The 22,547-nt window shown below is 39.4% G+C and overlaps 1 protein-coding gene across 2 annotated transcripts in view; it reads left to right on the forward strand.

The window, feature by feature from the left end:
• CCSER1 (coiled-coil serine rich protein 1) overlaps positions 1–22,547 on the forward strand; it is a 918,294-nt gene that overhangs the window by 591,092 nt on the left and 304,655 nt on the right. For both annotated transcript variants that reach the window (XM_030190693.1, XM_030190692.1), the window contains one exon: positions 13,488–13,698. In XM_030190693.1, coding sequence (XP_030046553.1) covers positions 13,488–13,698 — 211 coding nt within the window. The remainder of the gene's footprint in view (positions 1–13,487; positions 13,699–22,547) is intronic.

Consider the following 22,547-nt stretch of genomic DNA (forward strand, 5'->3'; position numbering starts at 1 on the left):
CCTGTGATGCTGTTAGTATCTAAACATGAACATATAATATAGATTTTATATCTGTATCTATATACATTCATCTATATGTATATCTGTCTATGAATAGATAGATTATACTTTCTTGTCCTACATCCTAGAAGTGGTTGTGCATGTTTTAAACTACATTTTAATGCAACTTATTAATAGTTTTGCATAAAATCTACTCTTTAAAGCCAAATTCTTCCTATATTACTCTCAGCTCTCAGTGTTTCCTGCGTTAGGCTAATGACATAGCAGTTAAATGTTAATAGCTAATCTTCAAGGCCACAGGCAGCTGACCTGTTGCATTAGTTTTCTGATTTTGATAACGCTGCTATTATTATGCAAGTGTTAAATATAAATAATAAATTTAAGGGTGAAATGAGGAAAAAGAGTTATATATATATATATATATATATATATATATATATATATATATATATATATATATATATATATATATATATATATATATATATATATATGTGTGTGTGTGTGTGTGTGTGTGTGTGTGTAAAGGATTGTTTAGTCAGATGTACAAAGCATAGGAAAAACTTGACCTCTACTTTCCACTTTTATTTTAGTGTTTGCATTTAGTTTGCATTGTTTCTGTTTCTTTGTGAAAGACTCGGTATGTTTCAGTTCTGAAAGTTTTGTGGATCTCAGCCAGCTAGGCCAGTTTATTTGCCTCTATTTGCTTATCTTGGCTGCTTTGCCATATACTGTAAAATTCAAATTAGCAAACTGGGTTTTAATCGCCTTGAAATAACCAAATTAGTAATTTCATTGAATTTTGAAAATGAGCTACCAAGCATGTTTGTTCAAAGTGCACACATACAGTTATGTGACCCATTAAATATTTGCCTCCCAAATAACCAGAAGTAACACATATAGGCATTAGAACCTATGAGGCCTATTTAAAATTTTCACGAAGCTGTCATGGAGCCCAATATCATTTCTCTGTATTGCAGTTGGGGGACAAAAAGCACTGGGGGATTAGGGTCCTTTTACAAAAGCGCACCAAAAACTGGCCTGCGGCAGTGTGAGCATGTGTTTTTGGTGCATGATGGACCCTTATTGTACTGCATCTGGAAAAAAGGGATTTTTTAATGAGCCGTAAAATGGACGTGTGGCAAAATAAAAACCAGCACGTCCATTTTCGACCTGAGACCTTACCACCACCCGTTGACTTAGTGATAATGTCTCACACGCTACCCAGACAGTAAACATGTAGCATGCCATTTACCGCCGGGTAGGCGCCCTACGGTTGAAAATAGAAAATATTTACTACTATGTATTTTTGGCATGTACAGAATTCGAAATTACTGCCCGGAGCATGCGGTAGCTGGGTGGAAATGCTCATTTGGCACATGCTGGACATACGTAGGCCCTTATGTGCCTTTGTAAAAGGAATCCTAAGGGAGCAACCACAAAATAAGCAACTTTCTATAACCTAGATGTATCTGGATGAAAGTGTGAATCCTAAAGCTGATGTCGGAGGACATGACTGCGCACAAACATGACAAGCGGCACTTGGTACCTTCTCTGACCTTCCCCTCTCCCCCATCACCCTTCCAACACATCAGAGCCAAATAACAATATATGATATGAAATCGATTGAAAGACAGGATTTGTATGTTGCTGCAGCATAGTACTCTTAACAAATGTACAACTGAAACTAATTTACAATGCATATTCTCTATACATTATCTTCATTTTGGGTATCTAGCCAACCTAGCTGTCATATCAGGTTGATCTGTCTTGCAACTTTTCTTATACCTATCGGAGATGCAGTCACTGATCCCAGAAGAGACCCTATGACTAAGAAGAGATAATGAAGTAGATATAGAGGCAGATTTTAGAAAGAACATACAAATCAGAAGTGATTCATCCAGGTAGCGATGTCTCAGGTTCTGCTAGTATTTCAGAACAGGATATTCCCATGTAGAGCCTGGAGAAATGGACGTTTATGCACCGGTTACATCTGATAGGAGCATCCATTTTAGACTCATAAAAGTCTAAAATATCAGTAGGTCAAAATGGGCATATATATGTTTATGTACCAGCACATAAATGTTTATGCCATACGATTGCAACATAAGCATATATATGAGCCATTTTAGAAACATAAACATTTATTTTGCCTGCCATGGAGCCCTACTCAATAGGAACACTATTCTGAAATCTTGACATCCCGGGTAACAGGTGTAAATCTCAGCATCAGTCTTTTTGAACAAAGACATGCAATCTCTTTCTGAAATTGGGAGCGTTAGTTATGGGTACCCAACTCCAAATACTGGACCTCCAAAGGAATTCACACCTACAAATTGTACATAGGCTGGTGCTGGGAAAAAGAATACAGATATTTAAACCCAGAGAGGGACACGTGTAATTAAACTCTGGAATTCATTGCCAGATAATGTGGTAAAGGTGGTTAGCTTAGCAGGGTTTTAAAAAGGTTTGGGCAGCTTCCTAAAGGAAAAGTCCATAGACCATTATTAAAATGGACTTGGGGAAAATCCACTGCTTATTTCTGGGATAAGCAGCATAAAGTGTTTTGTACTTTTGGGGCATCTTGCCAGGTATTTGTGACCTGGATTGGCCACTGTTGGAAACAGGATGCTGGGCTTGATGGACCTTTAGTCTGTCCCAGTATGGCAATACTTATGTACTTATGACAGAGACACAGACTGAGAGACATTCCTTTGTAGGACATACACATACACTCAGACCAGGGGGGAGATCAGGGCTGCTTGCAATATCTCCCAGAGGCCTTTAGTGAACTCTCTGAATAGGCCCTGAATCTTCAGTTAGGCTAACATTCAGGTTAGGCTCTGAACATCACAATATAATGCTGACAAGGAGTGCACACTTATTTTTGGGACTGCCTTAGTCCCACCCAAAATGAGCCCAGACCACTTCTGTTTTCCAGATGCATTTTGTTTTCAGTATTATACATGTATATCCCAACTTTGAAAAAATTCCTAAATGCTGTTTTTTTTTTGAGGTGGCATGAAAGAGAGTGGATGTTCCTCCACTAATTACTTAGTGCAGCTAGGTTAGCATGCACTGACTGGTTAGTGCGTGAGCCCTTACTGCCTGCAAAATGTGCGGCAATAAATGCTCACATGGGAAATTTGTTTATTGACAACATTGGCACATGGCCATTAATAAAATACAAAAAGACCATTTTTTATGGCTTCAGTAAAAATGGCCATGGTGCATGGAAAAAAAAAAAACATGTAAGGGGGCTTCAAGGCCACTTTTTTTTTTACTGCAACTTAGTAAAACTGCCCCTGGGTTAGGAATTCATTGTATAGTATTTCTTGATAGTTCATCTGAAACCTTCAGGTTTACATTAGCACAATCTCTTTGCTGAATGTTCTGATAAAGTACCAGCTTTTAGAAATGAGCATACAATTTCTGGAATCCCTTATAAATTATGCCCTAGAATGCATTCTATTTGCTTCATAACTGGATATAAAATGGAATTTAATATAAAAGTTCCTGTAACAATAACATTAAGTTCTAACTCTTTTATGTGCTAATGAAATAGGATGACTATTATAGTCACTGTTCCTTCCTGACAGATCAACACAATTTATATCTAGTGTACTATCAGAGATTAGATGCCAGCATCTCTAACTCAGTATTCTAATATTCACTCAGCAGAAAGGGGCAGCAGGAGAGAACGGAGATAAAGCCATTCCCAAGAACATACAGAGGGGCATTTTTGATATGACATCTAAGTCCGACTTTAGACGTTTTGCATATCTGAATAGGAAAGAAGTTCATTAAAAAAAATGTCTTTTTGTTTTCAAAAACACTGTTTCTAGCAAGGATTTGTGCTTTGGACGTTTTGTTTTTTGGTCCATTAAAAAAAAAAAAAAAACCCTCAAAACATCCAAAGTGAAAAATGTAGAAACTCAAGCCAATGGGATGTAGGAGGGGCTAGCATTTTTAGTAGACTGGTCTACCAGACATCCCAGGAGATAAATAGGGCACCCTAGGGGACATTGCAGTGGACTTCAAAAACATGCTCCCAGGTACACATCTCACTGGTGTTTCCTTCTGCTGAGCCCCCAAAATCCACCTAAAACTCACTGCCCACAACTGTACACCATTACAATAGCCCTTGTGGATGAAGAGGGCAGCTTTGGAGGACTCACAGTTTTCCCCCACAAATGTGACAGGAAGAGGGAGATAGGGACCAGAATCCCCCACTCCATGGTGCACTGCACTGATCACTACACTACTCCAGGGACCAGTATGCTGCTCTAATAGACCTGACTCTAACATCTGAGGCTGTCAAAGAGGCTGATAAATCATATTTGTATTCACATTTCTTGGGGGTGGGAGGGGGGTCAGTGACCACTGGAGGATATTGGGGGAGTCACCCCTGATACACTCCAGTGGTCATCTGATCATCTAGTGCACCCTTCTGTGCCTTATTCATTATAAAAACAGGTCTAGCTCAAAACGTCTTAGTTTTAGTCACTGTGTTTTTTCCAGCGAAAAAGGTGCCGTTACTCAAATGCCAGACCACCCTCCAGGGGTGGGGTGATCACTGAGGAACCCACACCACAATAGCCATGCCCCCTGTAGCCAGTCACAGAATCTATGACAAGGCAGAATCGGTGTGTAGAGTCTGAGCTCTTTCATTAAAACATGGAGGACCATGGGTCTATTTTAGCAGACAATGGAAAAGGTGCCGATACTCAGTACCTCCAAGTACCCCCTCAAAAAAGCCCTGGTTTTAGTCGTAGACATTTTTGTTTTGTTCCATTATGGCTGAAAAACATCCAAGTGTTAGGAACACCCAGATCCTGCCCTTAACACGCCCCTGACATGCCAGCTTGTGATTTGAATGCACTTCTGACAGACTTCATAGACAAATATCTAAAATTGGTTTTGAAAATACCAACTTGGACATTTTTGTGAGAAAAAAATGTCCAAATGCAGATTTATGCCCCTTTTTAGACATTTTTCTCTTTTGAAAATGAGCTCCACAGTGTACTTGGCTGAAAGTGCTGTAATACAATCACTATAATCCATAATCATGCTGTCAGGAACTGTCCCTCTGTTTTCTGACTATAATCTGAGTAAGAATTTGCTAAAAGAGGTGGTGTTATGTTTCAATAGGTCACTCTTGAAACTTGTGGCCAAACATATATGTGAAAGTCTTTAAGAAAGAAAGAGAAATGTGGCTTCATTTGAACTGGGAAACTTATACTTTATTTTAAATCAAGGGTGACATTTTACTATTATCTAAGGGCCTGTTTAAAAATTAGCATGCGCTAACCGTGTACATGCCCATAGGAATGTAATGGGCATGTACACTGGGTGTTGTCGTCGATAATACACTGAAACCTTCTGCTCAGTGTGCTGCTGCGACTAGGAAAGCAAATAGAATGTTGGGTATTATTAGGAAAGGTATGGAAAACAGGTGTGAGGATGTTATAATGCCGTTGTATCGCTCCATGGTGCGACCGCACCTTGAGTATTGTGTTCAATTCTGGTCGCCACATCTCAAGAAAGATATAGTAGAATTGGAAAAGGTGCAGCGAAGGGCGACTAAAATGATAGCGGGGATGGGACGACTTCCCTATGAAGAAAGACTAAGGAGGCTAGGGCTTTTCAGCTTGGAGAAGAGATGGCTGAGGGGAGACATGATAGAGGTATATAAAATAATGAATGGAGTGGAACAGGTGGATGTGAAGCGTCTGTTTACGCTTTCCAAAAATACTAGGACTAGGGAGCATGCGATGAAACTACAGTGTAGTAAATTTAAAACAAATCGGAGAAAAATTTCTTTACCAACGCATAATTAAACTCTGGAATTCATTGCCGGAGAACATGGTGAAGGCGGTTAGCTTAGCAGAGTTTAAAAGGGGGTTAGACGGTTTCCTAAAGGACAAGTTCATAAACTACTACTAAATGGACTTGGGAAAAATCCACAATTCCAGGAATAACATGTATAGAATGTTTGTACATTTGGGAAGCTTGCCAGGTGCCCTTGGCCTGGATTGGCCGCTGTCGTGGACAGCATGCTGGGCTCGATGGACCCTTGGTCTTTTCCCAGTGTGGCATTACTTATGTACATGGTTAGTGCACGCTTTTAGAATGCGATAAAAACACTAGCATGCCTTTGTAAACAGGGCCTTAAGGGGTCCTTTTACTTAGGTGTGCCGAAAAATGGTCTGCGCTGTTGTAGACGCGTGTATTGGACGCACACAGGTCCATTTTTCAGCGTGCAGCAAAATAAAAATTGACTCGCGTCCATTTTGGACCTGAGACCTTACCGCCACCCATTGACTTAGCGGTAAGGTCTCACATATTAACCGAGTGGTAATCGTCTACGCGTGTACAATGCTGATTACCACGCATTATAAATGAAACTACCACCTGGGCCACATGGTAGCCGGGCGGTAGTTCCGAATTGGCATGAGTTGGGCGCACGTAGGCGACTACTCAGCTTAGTAAAAGGGCCCCTAAATGCTTAACATACTTATGTACAGTATAGGCATCATTTTTTAACAGGACACCTAAGTGAAATCCCAAAACGGTGTGTATTATAAGTCTATTTTTTAAGGCAAAAAAGGAACCTGTATGCTTTTACAAAATATGATCCCAAATTTAGTCCCTATAGGACCCAAAAAATGCATAAATGTGTGCATGGATGAAGGTAATTATATAACAGGTCACCTAGGAAGGGAGGTCATGTAGGCATTAGTGAAGCCTATTTTATAAAGACCTGTGAAGGCTAATTTTAGATAAGACATGTAGAAGGGAATTTAGATTCCCACTATAATTAATGGCTGTGCTTAATATAGATCCTCTTTTAAAATATGTGCAAGGATGAGCCGGACTGCTCTTTGTTGTTTCTTTATGTCCAGTAGGCACATATATTTTAAAAGCTGCATGTGGGGGAAAACATGTAGCTTCATTCCAGATGTGCATAGGAGCAGCTTTTCAAAATTACTGCTATCAATATGCACAGTTCCTCGAACATCCCCATGCCAGCAACACAAATCCCCTCCGGCCCACTTAGAGGCATATTTTCAAAGCACTTTGGGAGGCTAAGTTCCATAGGTTTCTATGGAACTTTGGGAGGCTAAGTGCTTTGAAAATATGTCTCCTAGTATCACATCCACCCCCCCCCCCCAAACATCCCTTCTAGAATTTGATCCTCTTTCTGATATCTCCCTAGCATCCATCCCCCCCATGATAATCCCATGAAAGGATTCTCCTATTTCAAACACCCCTGAAAGAATCCCCCAAGACAGCCCTCCAAAAGATTTCTCCAAATTATAGACTTCTGCAAGAGCAATCCCCCCCCATTACAGATACATACCACCCGAATGAATCACCCAGATACAAATCACCTGAAGAAAAATCAGTAGTCCCCCCCACTCCCGATTGATATTTTTGACTGCCCATATCACTCCTTCTACACACATTAACCAAAGATCCTTGCAATGTAAATGTGGTATGAATCACCATTCATAAATAGTGGCTTTCTAGAAAAGCTACTTGTATGTACAGGTGATCTAAATTTTTAACATAGAAACATAAGAACATAAGTATTGCCATACAGGGACAGACTGAAGGTCCATCAAGTCCAGTGTCCTGTTTCCAAGAGTGGCCAATCCAGGTTACAAGTACCTGGCAAGATCCCAAAACAGCACAGTACATTTTATGCTGCTTAGCCTAGAAATATATAATACCTCAATTAGTAGAAATTATCATGTGTATGTGTACAGTGCAACTTATTGCTGTATTCACTTCTTTATCTCTTTCTTAGGGAAAGTCTCATACAGTCTTAGGGGTCTTTTCTGCACTCTGCCAATAATGGTGTACCCCAATTTTATGACAAATATATTCACAGACAATCCCTTCCTCCGCCCTCTTTTTTCTATAAATTTTCTATTTTGTGACTTTTTTTCTTCTTATATTTTCTTCTTGTCCTAATTTCCTGTGTGTACTCACTCCAGAGCTGGTATCAAATCTGATCATATTATGATCTCTGTTATCAAATGGGCCCAGCACCATTACCTCCCACATCAGATCATGAACTCCACTAAGGACTAGGTCTAGAATTTGTCCCCCCTCTGTTGTTGGTTCCTGAACCAGCTCCTCCATAAAGCAGTGGTTGATTTCATAAAGGAATTTTACCTCCCTAGCATGCACTGATGTTACATTTGCCCAGTTAGTATTAGAGTAATTGAAATCACTCATTAGTTTTGTGTTGCCTAGTTTATTAGCCTCCCTAATTTCTGTTCAACCTGGCCAGGTGGATGGTAGTACACTTTTTATCACTATCCTTTTCCCCTTTACACATGGAATTTCTATCCATAGGGATTCTAAGATGTATAGTGTGTCCTGCAGAATTTTTGGTCTATTTGATTTATGGCCCTCTTTAATACATACTACTAGTTTAAGGTCAATTGATCAAGAAAAATTGATCGCCGGTCTATGAATCGCCGGTCAGTTGTTTGCGGTACAATTGATTGCCTGGACTTTTGATCATGTGGCCAATTAATCGCATTACAATTGATCACACGTAAAATTGATCGTGAGCACAAGACACTGGTAATGACCGCAGACTTCAAAGTCACTTGAAAGCGTTAACTAGCAAAAATTTTGTGAAAACAGGGCATCAAGATAACACATATGCATACAACAAGAAAGGCGAAAACAGGGCATTAAGTAGCAGAAAAAACAAAGTAGGTGAAAACAGAGCATTAAGTAGCAGAAAAAGTGTAGATAGGCTACACATAAGCAACAACCACTTGATCCACAAAACTTTTGATCTGATCTTCTGGTTGCAAAAACAGGGCATTAATTAGCATACAAAGATTAAAGTGAAACGCTTTAGCAAGCGTTACTATAAAATTTTCATGTTAGTTCTGTTACTAGCATATTTATAAGTTGTAAGTCAGAAAAGGCATTTGAATGGCAGTGGAATATGTAAATAGTGAGAAAGGAAAACCTAAGCTTATAGACAATGGTTCTACATTTTTTAAAATGAAAATGCAGCAATAATAAGAGCTATTGGAAGTGTGACAAATCAAGAACATTAAGTTGTAAGGCGCGCTTACATACAGATGGACATAGCATCATTGCAAGAATACATGAACATAATCACACGGCTGATGTGGTCCACGTTGAAGCAGGCAAGGTCATACAAGGAGCTAAAGGAAAAGCTTTGACCACTCAGGATTTAGGTCACCAGATTGTCGCACAAGTATCAGTGGGAGTTTCTTCGGCTGTTGCTGCTAAGCCACCGACACAAAACGTAATAAAGCGTACTTTGTGTCATGTGCAACAGAGCACTACAATGCCGCTTCTGAATCCTTAATCTCAGCAAGAATTTGCATATTGCATATTCCAAGAGAGGTAATTATGCTAGACAGTGGAGAAGAGTTTTTAAAATATGACAGTGGTGCTGATGAAAATTGAATTTTAATATTCAGTACAAATCGAAACATGCATTTACTTTCTTAATTGAAACATGGAACTTTTAAAACTCTCTATTTGAACAATTTTACTCCATTCACGGGATTGCAAGATTTATTACTATGATCACATGGTGAGGCAAACTACCAGATATGTTGGACACTCTTTTGATTCTGGTAATGCTGAAAAAAATTACCAGAATCAAGAGAGTGTCCGACATATCTTATGTCAGCACATTTTTCTGGTTTATTCGGTTGAGCTGTTTTTTTCAATATATATACTAGAAGATTCACGACTGCGGTCTTCAGTACATTTGGTTTCATCATATCTACCATATTTTGACAGTAGAAGATCATTGTGTAGCCTCTGAAGCAGCCCTGCTGGGCGAAACACAGCCTGTGTCGGGCTGTACTGTATATAATTTTTAATATCTATTAATAAATTACATTTTTTCATAACGATCTGCTTTGTTGATTTTCCATCTTGGAGTCTGCAGACCGTCTGCCCTTTTGCTTTCAGGTGGCAGATTGTCTTGGGCCGCCTCTGTTAAAACCTTTTGAATATCTACCCCAACCTGCATTAATGGAATTAGCACTCTTTAGTAAATATAGTCCAAAGTGATATAACAGTCAAACTATACCAGCCAGCCCTGAAAAAAATATGGAGCCTGTTTTTTTCAGCCTTTTGGAAATCTACTTTTCATTCGTGAACTACACTGTAAGTTCTCTGCTGCCAAGTCCTTATAAACATTAAAGTGCAGAGGGAAGGAAATTGCAAAATGATTTTTTAAAATATTATTATTATTATTTTTTATTATCCTAGTTTCACATCTGATTCATGAAGAGTTTGTTTATGTAGGCATTTGTGAATTCACTTAAATGAGACAGAGCAGTGACTGATATGTGGACAAGCAATACTAGCTCATTGCCATCAGATCAAGCTGACATTATGTGGAAGTAAGATCACATCTCATCATTTGCCTAATGCTATGTGGTTTATATGAGGAAAATGGTTCTGCTTAGTAGGAAAGGAGTAATGAGGGTCATGGCTACAGAAATGAAGGTAATAATGTATTCATACTTGGTAATCGAGATCCATCTAAATGCCCAAATAAAGGTGAATTAGTCAGCTTACCTGATTCTTCTCTGTGCCTCTGAGCCACAGTTTTTCATTTAATCCAATTATTTTTATTTGCCAAACACTGCAAATATCTTTCTACTCTAAATTTCTGCAGACCCCAAATTTGATAGAACTCATCCTAATGTATAAAGATACCCTGCGGATATGTAATTATTCTTTGAAAAACACCTATTAAAGTTATAGTTAAGGCTTTTTCAAAATTATTAGCAGTGTCTTAAAAAAAACAAACTCGGAAAAAAAGCATCCTCTTTAGAATTTTCCTTTCATTGTGTGACCCAGCAACTAATCAGGTCTGAGGAACTGTATCAAGCATTTGCCTATAGAAAAGATCTGATTGTCAAAGCACCCCCTGGTGCTTTAGTATAATTAGGGTAATTGTAATAGAATTCAGTGGCACTGAGAGTTATGCTGCAATGGCCTTATATTGTGCTATTTATAACATAAACTTGAAAATCACTTGAAATAGCAAAATAACAAAAAAATCGAAAATATTTTATTTATTTATCTGTTACATTTGTATCCCACATTTTCCCACCTATTTGTAGGCTCAATGTGGCTTACATAGTACCGGAGAGGCCTTGCAGGCTCTGGTGTGAACAAATACAGGGTGATGTTCTGGTAAGATCAAGTTCATGTGGCACAGCCAAATTAGGGAATTGGAAAACGGAAGAGTTGTGTTGTGTCCATTACGTGCTTTAGTTTGGTTGTGTTGCAGAGATTAGGCATTTAAGTTGGATTGGTAGGGTATGCCTTTTTAAACAGGTTGGTTTTTAGTGATTTCCGGAAGTTTAGGTGGCCGTACGTCGTTTTCAAGGCTTTTGGTAAAATATCTATCTATCTATCTATGGATAAATAGATATAGATGTAGATACAGTTAGAGGTAGATACATATAGGGGCCAGTTTACAAATACGCGCTAAATGGTAGCCAGCGGTAGCTGTCGCACGCGGTTTTCCCGTGCACTCTGGCCACCTCTTAGCATGACTGCAAACAAGCCGCTTTTACTTTTACACCAATAATGGCCAGGTGCTAAGTTCAAAATTAGTCCCTGGCCTTTTACTGCGTGAACCCTTACCACCTCCTATTTAGAAGGTGGTAAGGGCTCAGGCACTAACCTGGTGATAATCAGGCAGTGTGTGGCAATGTAGCCATGCTACTGATTGCCACTGGGAATGCCTCCCACAGTAGAAAATTATTTTCTACCTCGGGAAACGACGCTCTCCAAAATCAGAACTACTGCCAGGCTGTTTTGGTGCACGCTACCTGTGTAGTAGCCCTACCATGTCTTCGTAAAAGGGCCCCTTAGATAGGTAGATACTTTATTTATTTATTTATTTATTAGGACTTATTTACCGCCTTTTTGAAGGAATTCACTCAAGGCGGTGCACAGTAAGAATAGATCAAACATAAGCAATAGGCAGTTACAGCAGTAAAAATATTCATCTAACAATACAAAGTATGGCATGGCATAGTACTTACAATGTCAACACAATACGTAATAGAACATTATAATTGATAGTGAAGGGTCAGGCAAAGTTGGAACATATAGGTAGGTAGGAGAGTAAGAGTTAGAAAGTAAGATGACTAATTTAAAGAGAGGTGCACATGAGGTCAGAGAGATGGTTAAATATTATCTCAGCTAGGGTAGGGTGTTTTGCTGCAGTATGTGTGTGTAAGTGAGACTAAAAAGTTAGTTACTTCTTCCATTAAAGATAGATAGATAGATAGATAGATAGATAGATAGATAGATAGACATTATTATCCAAATAAATCTTTACAGTATTAGTAGAACTGGAATACAGTACAATTACAGATTAACATCCATCATTAAAAATGTGTTTAAAAGTAAGCAATAAGGGGCCAATTCTATTTATGGTGTCTAAAATTGATGCGTGTTAGGTAATTATGCCTAAGTGTATTATAGATACCACTTGTAAATCTATACACGGTATTTAGAGTACGCTTAGGCGTAGTTCATGCAACTAAATCTAAATACCTGCACGTAGATTTACGTGCACTGGCCCATATTTTATAACAACGCACCTAGATTTTGGAATGTCCACGAAACACCCATTTCCATTCCTTTTAAGTACGCCCCTTTTTGCCTGCGCGCATTAGAATTTAGGCACAGTACATTACAGAATACGCATAGCAATGTATGTGCGTAAATTCTAATTTTTGCCAATTAGTGTTCGTTATTGCTTGCTAAGAGTTCCTAACAGTGCTTAACAGCTTGTTAAAACAATTAATCAACCGGCGTAGTTATACCTAGATTCACACGCAGAACCGCGTGGAACTCTAGGCGCGCTATAAAGAATCCGGGGTAAAGGACCCTTGTGTATGCAGTGATGGGAGGAGGAGGAGGAGGGGAAGCTTATTATAGAAGAAATTGTTGTTTAGAATTATTGGACTTGTTATTGTTGTATGTTTTCTTGTTTAAATTCCATCATAAATGAAAAACTAAATAGAAACAGCACAAAAATATCTTAATCTAATAAATCACAAACATGACTAATAAACAAACAAAATCACCCACATTTCTTAAACCTAAAATATAAAAAAGATCATATTCTGCATGAAGATTTAGGGGTATGTTTACTGAGGTGTGTTAGCGTTTTGAATGCCCCCTTAAATTTAAGGTGCGTTAAATGCTAACGCGCCTATACATTTCTATGGGCGCGTTAGCGTTTAACGTGCGTAAACCATTTATGTGCGTTAAAAACGCTAACGCGCCCATAGCACACCTCAGTAAACATAGGCGACAATCGCAAATGCTTGCCCAAACAGGTCTTCAGACCCTTCTTGAAACCATCAGTGTCCCGTTTCAGACACAATGCAAGAAGTAACTTAGAATTTGTTTCAATTTTTTTGTTTTCTTAGGAATCTCTCTCTGCATTTGTCAAAAGAGGCTGATCAAGGAGAGCCCAGGTGGCATCGTGTCAGCCAAATGCCCAGCAGCCCCTCAGTGGACTGGCCTGGTGCAGGCCTGGAGGAGAGCACAGGCATGGAGTCGCTGCCCTTCAGACTGATGCTGCAGGACTGTACCTCTGTGAAGTCATTACTGTTCAAAATGAAGAGGATTCTGCAAGAGGTAATGCTTTCATTATTTGAAAGATTAATAGGTCTCAGCAACACTGGGTTAGTTTATGGAATTATATCAAAGAGATTCAGATAAATGTGCGGAGGCAGTGAATTTAATATCCTATGCAGTGCTCAGAATTTAATCTAAAAAACTGCTGCTGCGGCTGAAAAGCTACCATGCATCACTTGGTTCTACCGTAAGCCTGCAAAGTACATTTCCAAAACTCAGATGTCCCTTCTGCTGTTGTTGTCATTTTTGGCTGTTGTTTTCCAACCAATTATATCCTTTTTTTTAAAATTTAAATCATTTATTTATAATTTTTTATTTTACAAGGGTCACTTGCAAACAGTAATACAGAGGCGATTGCACATTAATACAATATAAGAATAAAACAATCCCAACTAGATATATGGATTATATACAATCTTTCTCTTTCTTAGACCACAAAGTGAAAAAAGTAGGGAGAGTGAAATAAGACAAGGAGATCAATTAAACAGTAAACAGAAAAAAAAGAAAACATGGTATTAACCTGATTATCCCCAGATGTTACTCATCTAATACATTATTCCACATTGATCATCTGGTTGGCTTCCTCAAGACCAAATACGGCGTATAGTCAATTCATTTAATTGAGAACATACTTATTGTCCAGGTTTTAATTAGAAATAATACATCTGATTACCTTCTCTCTCTTTTAAAAAACAGAAATTATTTAAACGATACATATACTCAAGTCTCTAATTCAAATCCCACTGATTAAAGCATTCCCAGTTTTCACAGACTTCACTCCTTTCGAAGTAATAATTAAGGAAATATTTCTGAGGAAAACTTTAGGAGTCATACCTGGAACTCTGGGAAAAAACAATAATCAATTATATCCTTTTAAGTATTGCTTGTGGTTTTATACTAATATAGGGGCCCTTTTTCTAAACTGCAGGGCTTATTGCATGCTAACACGGGATTTCTGCACAGTAAACCCACATTTAATGCAGCAGTATATTAAGGATTATTTATTTATTTATTTTTTACAGATCCCACGCTATTTTTCTATTAGTTAGTGGGACTTCTAAAAGAAATAATGCAGGAGTAATGCATCACCTCCTATTTAGGAGGGTCAAAGTGCTCCTGCGTTAAGTCCACGATATCCAGTTAGTACATGCTCAGCTAATGCGAATGCGCAAGCTGGATAATGCTTCCATGACAATTCCCTGCCCACACCACACCCTCTCCCAAAAATATATTTAAAAAATTGCATACTATGATCACATACATAGTAACATAGTAGATGACGGCAGAAAAAGACCTGCACGGTCCATCCAGTCTGCCCAACAAGATAACTCATATTTGCTGCTTTTTGTGTATACCCTACTTTGATTTGTACCTGTGCTCTTCAGGGTACAGACCGTATAAGTCTGCCCAGCACTATCCTCACCTCCCAACCACCAGCCCCTCCTCCCAACCACCGGCTCTGGCACAGACCGTATAAGTCTGCCCAGCTCTATCCTCACCTCCTAACCACCAGCTCTGGCACAGACCGTACAAGTCTGCCCAGCACTATCCCCGCCTCCCAACCACCAGCCCCGCCTCCCGATCTTGACTAAGCTCCTGAGGATCCATTCCTTCGGCACAGGATTCCTTTATGCTTATCCCACGCATGTTTGAATTCCGTTACCGTTTTCATTTCCACCACCTCCCGTGGGAGGGCATTCCAAGCATCCACTACTGTCTCCGTGAAAAAATACTTCCTGACATTTTTCTTGAGTCTGCCCCCCTTCAATCTCATTTCATGTCCTCTCGTTCTACCATCTTCCCATCTCCGGAAAAGGTTCGTTTGCGGATTAATACCTTTCAAATATTTGAACGTCTGTATCATATCACCCCTGTTTCTCCTTTCCTCCAGAGTATACATGTTTAGTTCAGCAAGTCTCTCCTCATACGTCTTGTAACGCAAATCCCATACCATTCTCGTAGCTTTTCTTTGCACCGCTTCAATTCTTTTTACATCCTTAACAAGATACGGCCTCCAAAACTGAACACAATACTCCAGGTGGGGCCTCACCAACGACTTATACAGGGGCATCAACACCCCCTTTCTTCTGCTGGTCACATCTCTCTCTATACAGCCTAACAACCTTCTAGCTACGGCCACCGCCTTGTCACACTGTTTCGTCGCCTTCAAATCCTCAGATACTATCACCCCAAGATCCCTCTCTCCGCCCGTACCTATCAGACTCTCCCCGCCTAACACATACGTCTCCCTTGGATTTCTATTCCCTAAGTGCATCACTTTGCATTTCTTCACATACTGAGGCAAACTACCAGAAAATTCTTTAATGCATTATGCAGTAGGCCTTTTTTCCCCGCGTTAAGCATGGTTAGCGCTTAATGCACTTTAATAAACAGGCTCTATTGTAAGCTTTAGTGAGAAATTGTTTTTGCAAATATTCACAAATATTCATATCCCTGTGATGTGCTGCATCATGAACATTTCAACATAAAAAAGCAAGCTTTTCTATTTTACTTCCCTTTATGAAAGGAGGAAAAGATCTTAGATGCTGGGCTTGTCATTGTGGATTGTTCAACAAAACTGCCATGCAAAGTTCCTCATCAGTCTGAAAAACCTCCGTTCAATTAATTTTTATTTTTGTCTACTTTTTTTTTTCAATTTTCTTATTAATTGCTTTCTTTTATTACTTCAAGCCATAATGTTTCTTCCATATTAGGAACCTTAAAAATATTTAGGACACTTATCTGAATATTAAGGTAATTCGTTCCGGTTTTCTCAACAGAGTGCCTCTGTTTCACAGCATGCTTCCGCAGGAGATAAACCGCCAACTATTTATACTTGGTGTCCTGGTTGCATTCTTTCAGGTCTGCCTCGATGTTTTATTCATTTGCAAGGGGTGAGGCAAGGGAATGGAAATTCTTCTAATAATTTAGCCTCACCAGCATGTACCGCAAGAGTCTCATTTTCTCTCTTTATATATACTGTATGGTAGGGCTTGCCCCGTTCAAAGCCCAGGTGCTCTTACCTTTTTTTATGGCTTTTACTCATATCTCTACCTATCTGAGAGGCCCTTTTACTAAAGCGTAGCATGCACTACTGCCTATTTTATATGCGTGTTCTAACTTAACCCCTCCCCCCCATTTACAAAGCCATGCTAGTGGTTGTTGCATGGCGATGCTGACCCCTCAGCTTTGTAAACAGAGGGGTTAGTTAGCACATGCTAATCTTTAGTAAATGGGCCCCACTTATGTATTTTCATCTATATATATATATATATATATATATATACAGTCTATTTAAATTCTTGACCATAGAGGGGCCCTTTTACTAAGCTGAGGGAAAAAGCAGCCTTAGCTTGGTCTTACATGGGTTTTCTTGCACGCTAAGGCCATTTTTACTGTACCAGTGAAATAGCTGATTTTCCATTTATTCAATTAATGGCCACACACTAATGTTGTCATTACCATGTGGTCTCTAGAAAAATTAATATGTGAGCTCTTACCGCCATCCATTTTTTAGGCGGCAAGGGCTCGCAGCTAATCCTATACTGATCACTTAGGGGGTCTTCTACTAAGATGTGCTAGCATTTATAGCTTATGCTAAAAATCAGCTGGTGCTAAATGCTGAGATGCCCGTTATGGGGGAGGTTCTATATATGGTGCCTAAGAAATCAGCGCAGAAAATATTTCCGACTAAATGCATTCTAAAAGCAACACCTAGATTTAGGAGCGGTATATAGAATACGCTTAGTCGATATCTCAGCGCCTAAAACTACACGCCTCCATTTACACGAATGAAAATGTGGCATAAATCCCAGAGTGTAGATTTAGGCACAGAGGGCCATTTTATTTATTTAGTAGGATTTATTTACCACCTTTTTGAAGGAATTCACTCAAGGTAGCATACAGCAAGAATAAGTCAAACATAAGCAATAGACAGTTACAGCAGTAAAAATATTCAAATAATAATTTTCTATAACTACACGCATACATTTCAGAACGTCCATGAAATGCCCATTTCTCAGCCCATAACCACACCCCTTTTTGCTTGCGCATGTAAGAAATTAGGCGCACTGGAAGAGATTCTATATATGGCGCCTAAAAAATCAGCGCTGAAATCAGTGCCAACTAAGCATATTCTATAATTGGCCCCTAGATTTAGGCACCGATTATAGAATATGCTTAGGTGATATTTCAGCGCCGATATCTAGACATATTCATTTACGCCAATGAAAACCTTGTGTGAATCTCAGCACATACATTTAGGTGCACTGGGCCATATTCTATAACTAAGTACCTAAATTTTGGAATGCCCATGAAATGCCCATTTCCCCGTACCTAACCACATCTCTCTTTGCGTCCACGCGTTAAAAGTTCAGCGGATATCGTTACAGAATATGCTTAGCGAGTTGTGTGCCTAAATTCTAATCAGTGCCAATTAGTACTCATTATTGCTTGTTAAGTGCTGTTATCGGCGCTCATTAGCTTGTTAAGCCAATTAAGTTATGAGCGGTGTTGTAGATTCCACGCTGATTTCAGCACCTAAATCTAAGCGTACTATATAGAATTCGGGGGACTGCGTTATAGAATACACTTAGGGGTCCTTTTACAGAGTGGTGTTAAGCCAAACGCAGGCTTACCGCTCGCTAAAACAAAAGTATTGCCGGGCTACCGCAGCAGCCCAGCGGTAGTTCCCACCCCTAGCACACACCATTTCCAGCGGTACAAAAATGTATTTATTTTTTTAGCACTGGTGTGTATCTGGTGTTAATTGGGTTACCTCCAGGTTAGCGTGGGAGCCCTTACCACCATCTCAATGGGTGGTGGTAAGTGCTCCCCCCAAAATGGCCGCACAGCAATCGCTTCACTTGCCGCATGGCCATTTCTTTAAAAACCAAAAAACCTGCCTTTTACCCGCTGTGGTAAAAAGGGGCCTCAGTGCATGTCAAAAACATGCGCCAATGCCAGCTCAGGCCCCCTTTTGCCACAGCTTCGTAAAAGGACCCCTTAGCGAGTTAAGCATGTAAATTCTAATTATTACCAATTAGTGCTCATTATTGCTTGTAAAGTGGTATTATCAATGCTAATTAGCTTGTTAAGGCAATTAAGTTACGCTCAGTGTTACAGCATATGCCTGGATTTCGGCGCAGATCTCTAGGCGTGCTATATAGAATCTGGGGGTATATTTCTATGGGTGTCACAGCATTTACCACCAGGTGATTTTTAGCGCAAACTAAAAATATTAGCGCACCTTAGTAAAAGACCCCCCTTAGAAATGCTCACTTTCTGCCCCTGACACGCCTCGCCACAGAAAAAAATTTGAAATTCTTTTGTGCGCAGTTTGCTTGTGCAAATATCAAACTTACCACGGGATGCCTGAGCAAGTCCTACAGTAAGCTATTTTAAGCTGCCTTAGACGTGTTAGAGCCTGACAGCTTAGTAAAAGGACTCCTTAAAACATTTAAAAACAATTGCACAGTAATTCACTTAAGTGAAAAGTTCAGCTCTATAAAAAGATGTAAAAAATCACTTCAAAAAATTATTGTGGAGGAGCTCTCAAACATATTGGATGAAATTGTGTATCAGGAAGCTTTGATGGATGGCAAAATTAATTCAGAATTTGAAATCAAAATACCAATTTTCAGCAATTTAAAGATACTTCAGCTACAGGTGAGTATGTGTAAATTAGAATACATAAGTATCAGTTTTTGAAGAGACACTACAGGTGTTTAGGGATTTAATTTGGATGGGCTATCATATTTGAGGGAGCTCTTATGTTCAAATCATATTTATTGTTATATTAAGAACAAGTAACAAGCAACATCTGGGTAAGTTTTAACTCACAACAAACTGTGCAGAACAGCACTAATTTTGATGCAAACTAATACAGAAATAATTCCTAAGCCATCATACCAGAAATATAGATACGTAAATACCAATACTCTCAGAACAAGCAAGAAATGTTCTCCATTCTTCCCTCTCTCTTGCAGGGCCCCTATAATCATCAGTGTTGTGGCTATACATTTAAAATTCTACTACGTGCTGCTGGTGTCCACATATTCGCAAAGGGTTCTCAATTTTTTTGTAGTGTCAGCCCTTTAGAAAATGACAAATCCCTAACCTGTAGACATTTCAACATTAGCAACTGTATCATTTTGAGAGTCATCATGACAATATTGGGGGATCTTGAGATAACCAGTTGAGTAGGATAGCGCTCTTTCACATTAAAACTGCTCTTCTGAGGAAGGCTTTTACTCCTGGGGGAATAGAAAAAGGAATAACAAATGTTATCAAACAATACTTCTAGCAAAGTTCTGGCTAGGTGGCGTTACATATCTGCCTCTGAGGTCAATGAAGTCTTCAGAGCAGTTTCTACTTCAGGAGACTAGCAGTGTTTCATGGCAGTGTACTTGGTTACGTGCATTTATGATCTGTGTGCTTAATTTACGGAATGTACTACCTGTTGAAGTTTGTCTTGATGATGCACATGCACTGGCAGGTTCAAGCCCTGAGTTTCTGATAATGTTCTTTCTCTAAAAGATGCCAAAGCAATGCAAGTAAACTGAGACATAAGTCATAAGCATTGCTGTACTTAGACAACCAAAGGTCCATGAAGCCCAGCATCCTCTTTCCAATAGTGGCCAATCCAGGTCACAAATACTTGGCAATTCCAAAAGAGTAAAACAGATTCCATGCTGTTTATCCCAGGAATAAGCAACAGATTTATTTAGGAACGTCTCAAAACCTTTTTAAAACTCTGTTATGCTAACCACTTTTACCACATTCTTTGCCAACAAATTCCAGAGTTTAATTACATGTTGAGTGAAGAGGTATTTTCTCTAATTTGTTCTAAATATACTTCTTAGTAACTTCATTATGGGGTTCATTTTCAAAGCACTTAGACTTACAGGGTTCCATAGGTTACTATAGAGCTTGTTTTCAAAAGAGAAAAATGTCCAAAAAGTGTCATAAAGCCCAATTTGGATGTTTTTCTTCTCAAAATATCCAAATCAGTATTTTCAAAACGTATTTTGCAGACATTTTTCTATGAAGTTTGTCTGAAGTGCATCCAAATTACAATGGGGTGTGCTGGGGACATTTTGAAGGTGGGATTAGGATGTGCCTAACACTTAGACATTTTACAGCCATAATGGAACAAAACCAAAACATCCAGGACTAAAACTAAGATGTTTTTGTCTAGACTTGTTTTCAGAATGAATAAGGCACAAAAAGGTGCCCTAAATGGCTAGATGACCACTGGAGGGAATCAGGAGTTAACCCCCAATACCCCTCAGTAGTCACTGACCCCCTCCCAACCCCCAAAATTGTGAATAAAAATATGACTTACTAGGCTCTATGACAGCTTCAGATGTTAAAGTGAGGTCTATTAAAGCAGTATGCAGGTCCCTGTAGTAGTGTAGTGGTCGGTGCAGTGCACTATGGAGTGGGGGACTCAGGTCCCTATCTCCCTCTTTGCGTCACACTTGCGGTGGGAACTGTGACCCCTTCCAAAGTTACCAAAACTCTACTGTACCCACAAATAGGTGCCCCCTTCACTCATAAGGGCTATTGTAGTGATGTACAGTGTGTGAGTGGGTGGGGGGTAGTGGGTTTTGGAGAACTTAGGGGACAAAATAAGGGAGCAAAGGTGAGATGTGTATCTGGGAGCATTTTTATGATGTTTACAGAAGTGCCCTCTAGGGTGCCCCATTGCTTTCCTGGGATGTCTGAGGGACCAGTCTACTAAAAATACTGGCTCCTCCTACATCCCAATTTCATGAATCTCCACCTTTTGCCCTTATTCCTTTTTTTTTCTTTTAATGGACCAAAAAACAAAATGTCCAAAGCACAAAACATTGTTCAAAACAGTATTTTTGAAAAAAAAAAAAAAGACATTTTTCTTTTTCAAAAATGACCTTCTTTCCTATTTGGATTTTAGACATTTTATGCAAAATGTCCAAAATCGGACTTAAATGTAATATCAACAATGCCCCTCTATGGAACTTTATTTCTACCAGTACTCATTTCTATAGCGCTACTAGGTAGGTAGGTACTTTCTCTGTCCCTAGAGGGCTCACAATCTAAGTTGTTGAATAAGGGCAGTGGAGGGTTAAATGACTTGCACAAGGTCACAAAGAGCTGCAGTGGGAAGTGAACCCAGGTCGCCAGGATCAAAGCCTGCTGCACTAACCATTAGGCTACATTGTAAATCTAAGTACTTTGAATATACGCCTTTATGTGTCCCCTACTCCTTATAATTTGGGAAAAAGTAAATACGTGATTCATGTCTTTCTGTTCCACTCCAGTCATTATTTTGTATACCTCTATCATATCTCCCCTAAGCTGTCTCTTCTCCAAGCTGAAGAGCTCTAGCCCCTCTAGCTTTTCCTCATAGGGGAGTTTTTCATGCCTTTTATTATTTTGGTTGCCCTTCTCTACAGCTTTTTAAATTCTGCTATATCTTGAGGTGACCAAAACTGTTTGTTTTGTTTCATTTCTCATGTTCTTTCTGACTTTGTTTGTTTATGGTCGTGTTGTTAGATTTCATTTTAGTTTAGGGGCTATTAAGAGTGCACACTCTTTGGAGGGTATGCACTCTTTTAGAAAAATGCACCCTCTTTCAGGATTAGCATGTATTCTCTGCAGAAGTCTGTGGAACTTTGTCACTGCTACAGTGCTCTGCCTGCCTGCTTTCAGTGCAGTGCCTGCTACTGGTACCCTGTGGCCCTGTGTGCTGCCATTTATGCTCAGTGCCCTGTGTGCGTCCACTGATGCCAACACAGGGGGTCTTTTACTAAAGCTTTTAAATCGAGCTATCTGCAACAGGGCCAGGACCCCCATAGGAATAAAAT

The sequence above is a fragment of the Microcaecilia unicolor genome, chromosome 2 (assembly GCF_901765095.1).
Source record: "Microcaecilia unicolor chromosome 2, aMicUni1.1, whole genome shotgun sequence".
NCBI classification, from domain to species: domain Eukaryota; kingdom Metazoa; phylum Chordata; class Amphibia; order Gymnophiona; family Siphonopidae; genus Microcaecilia; species Microcaecilia unicolor.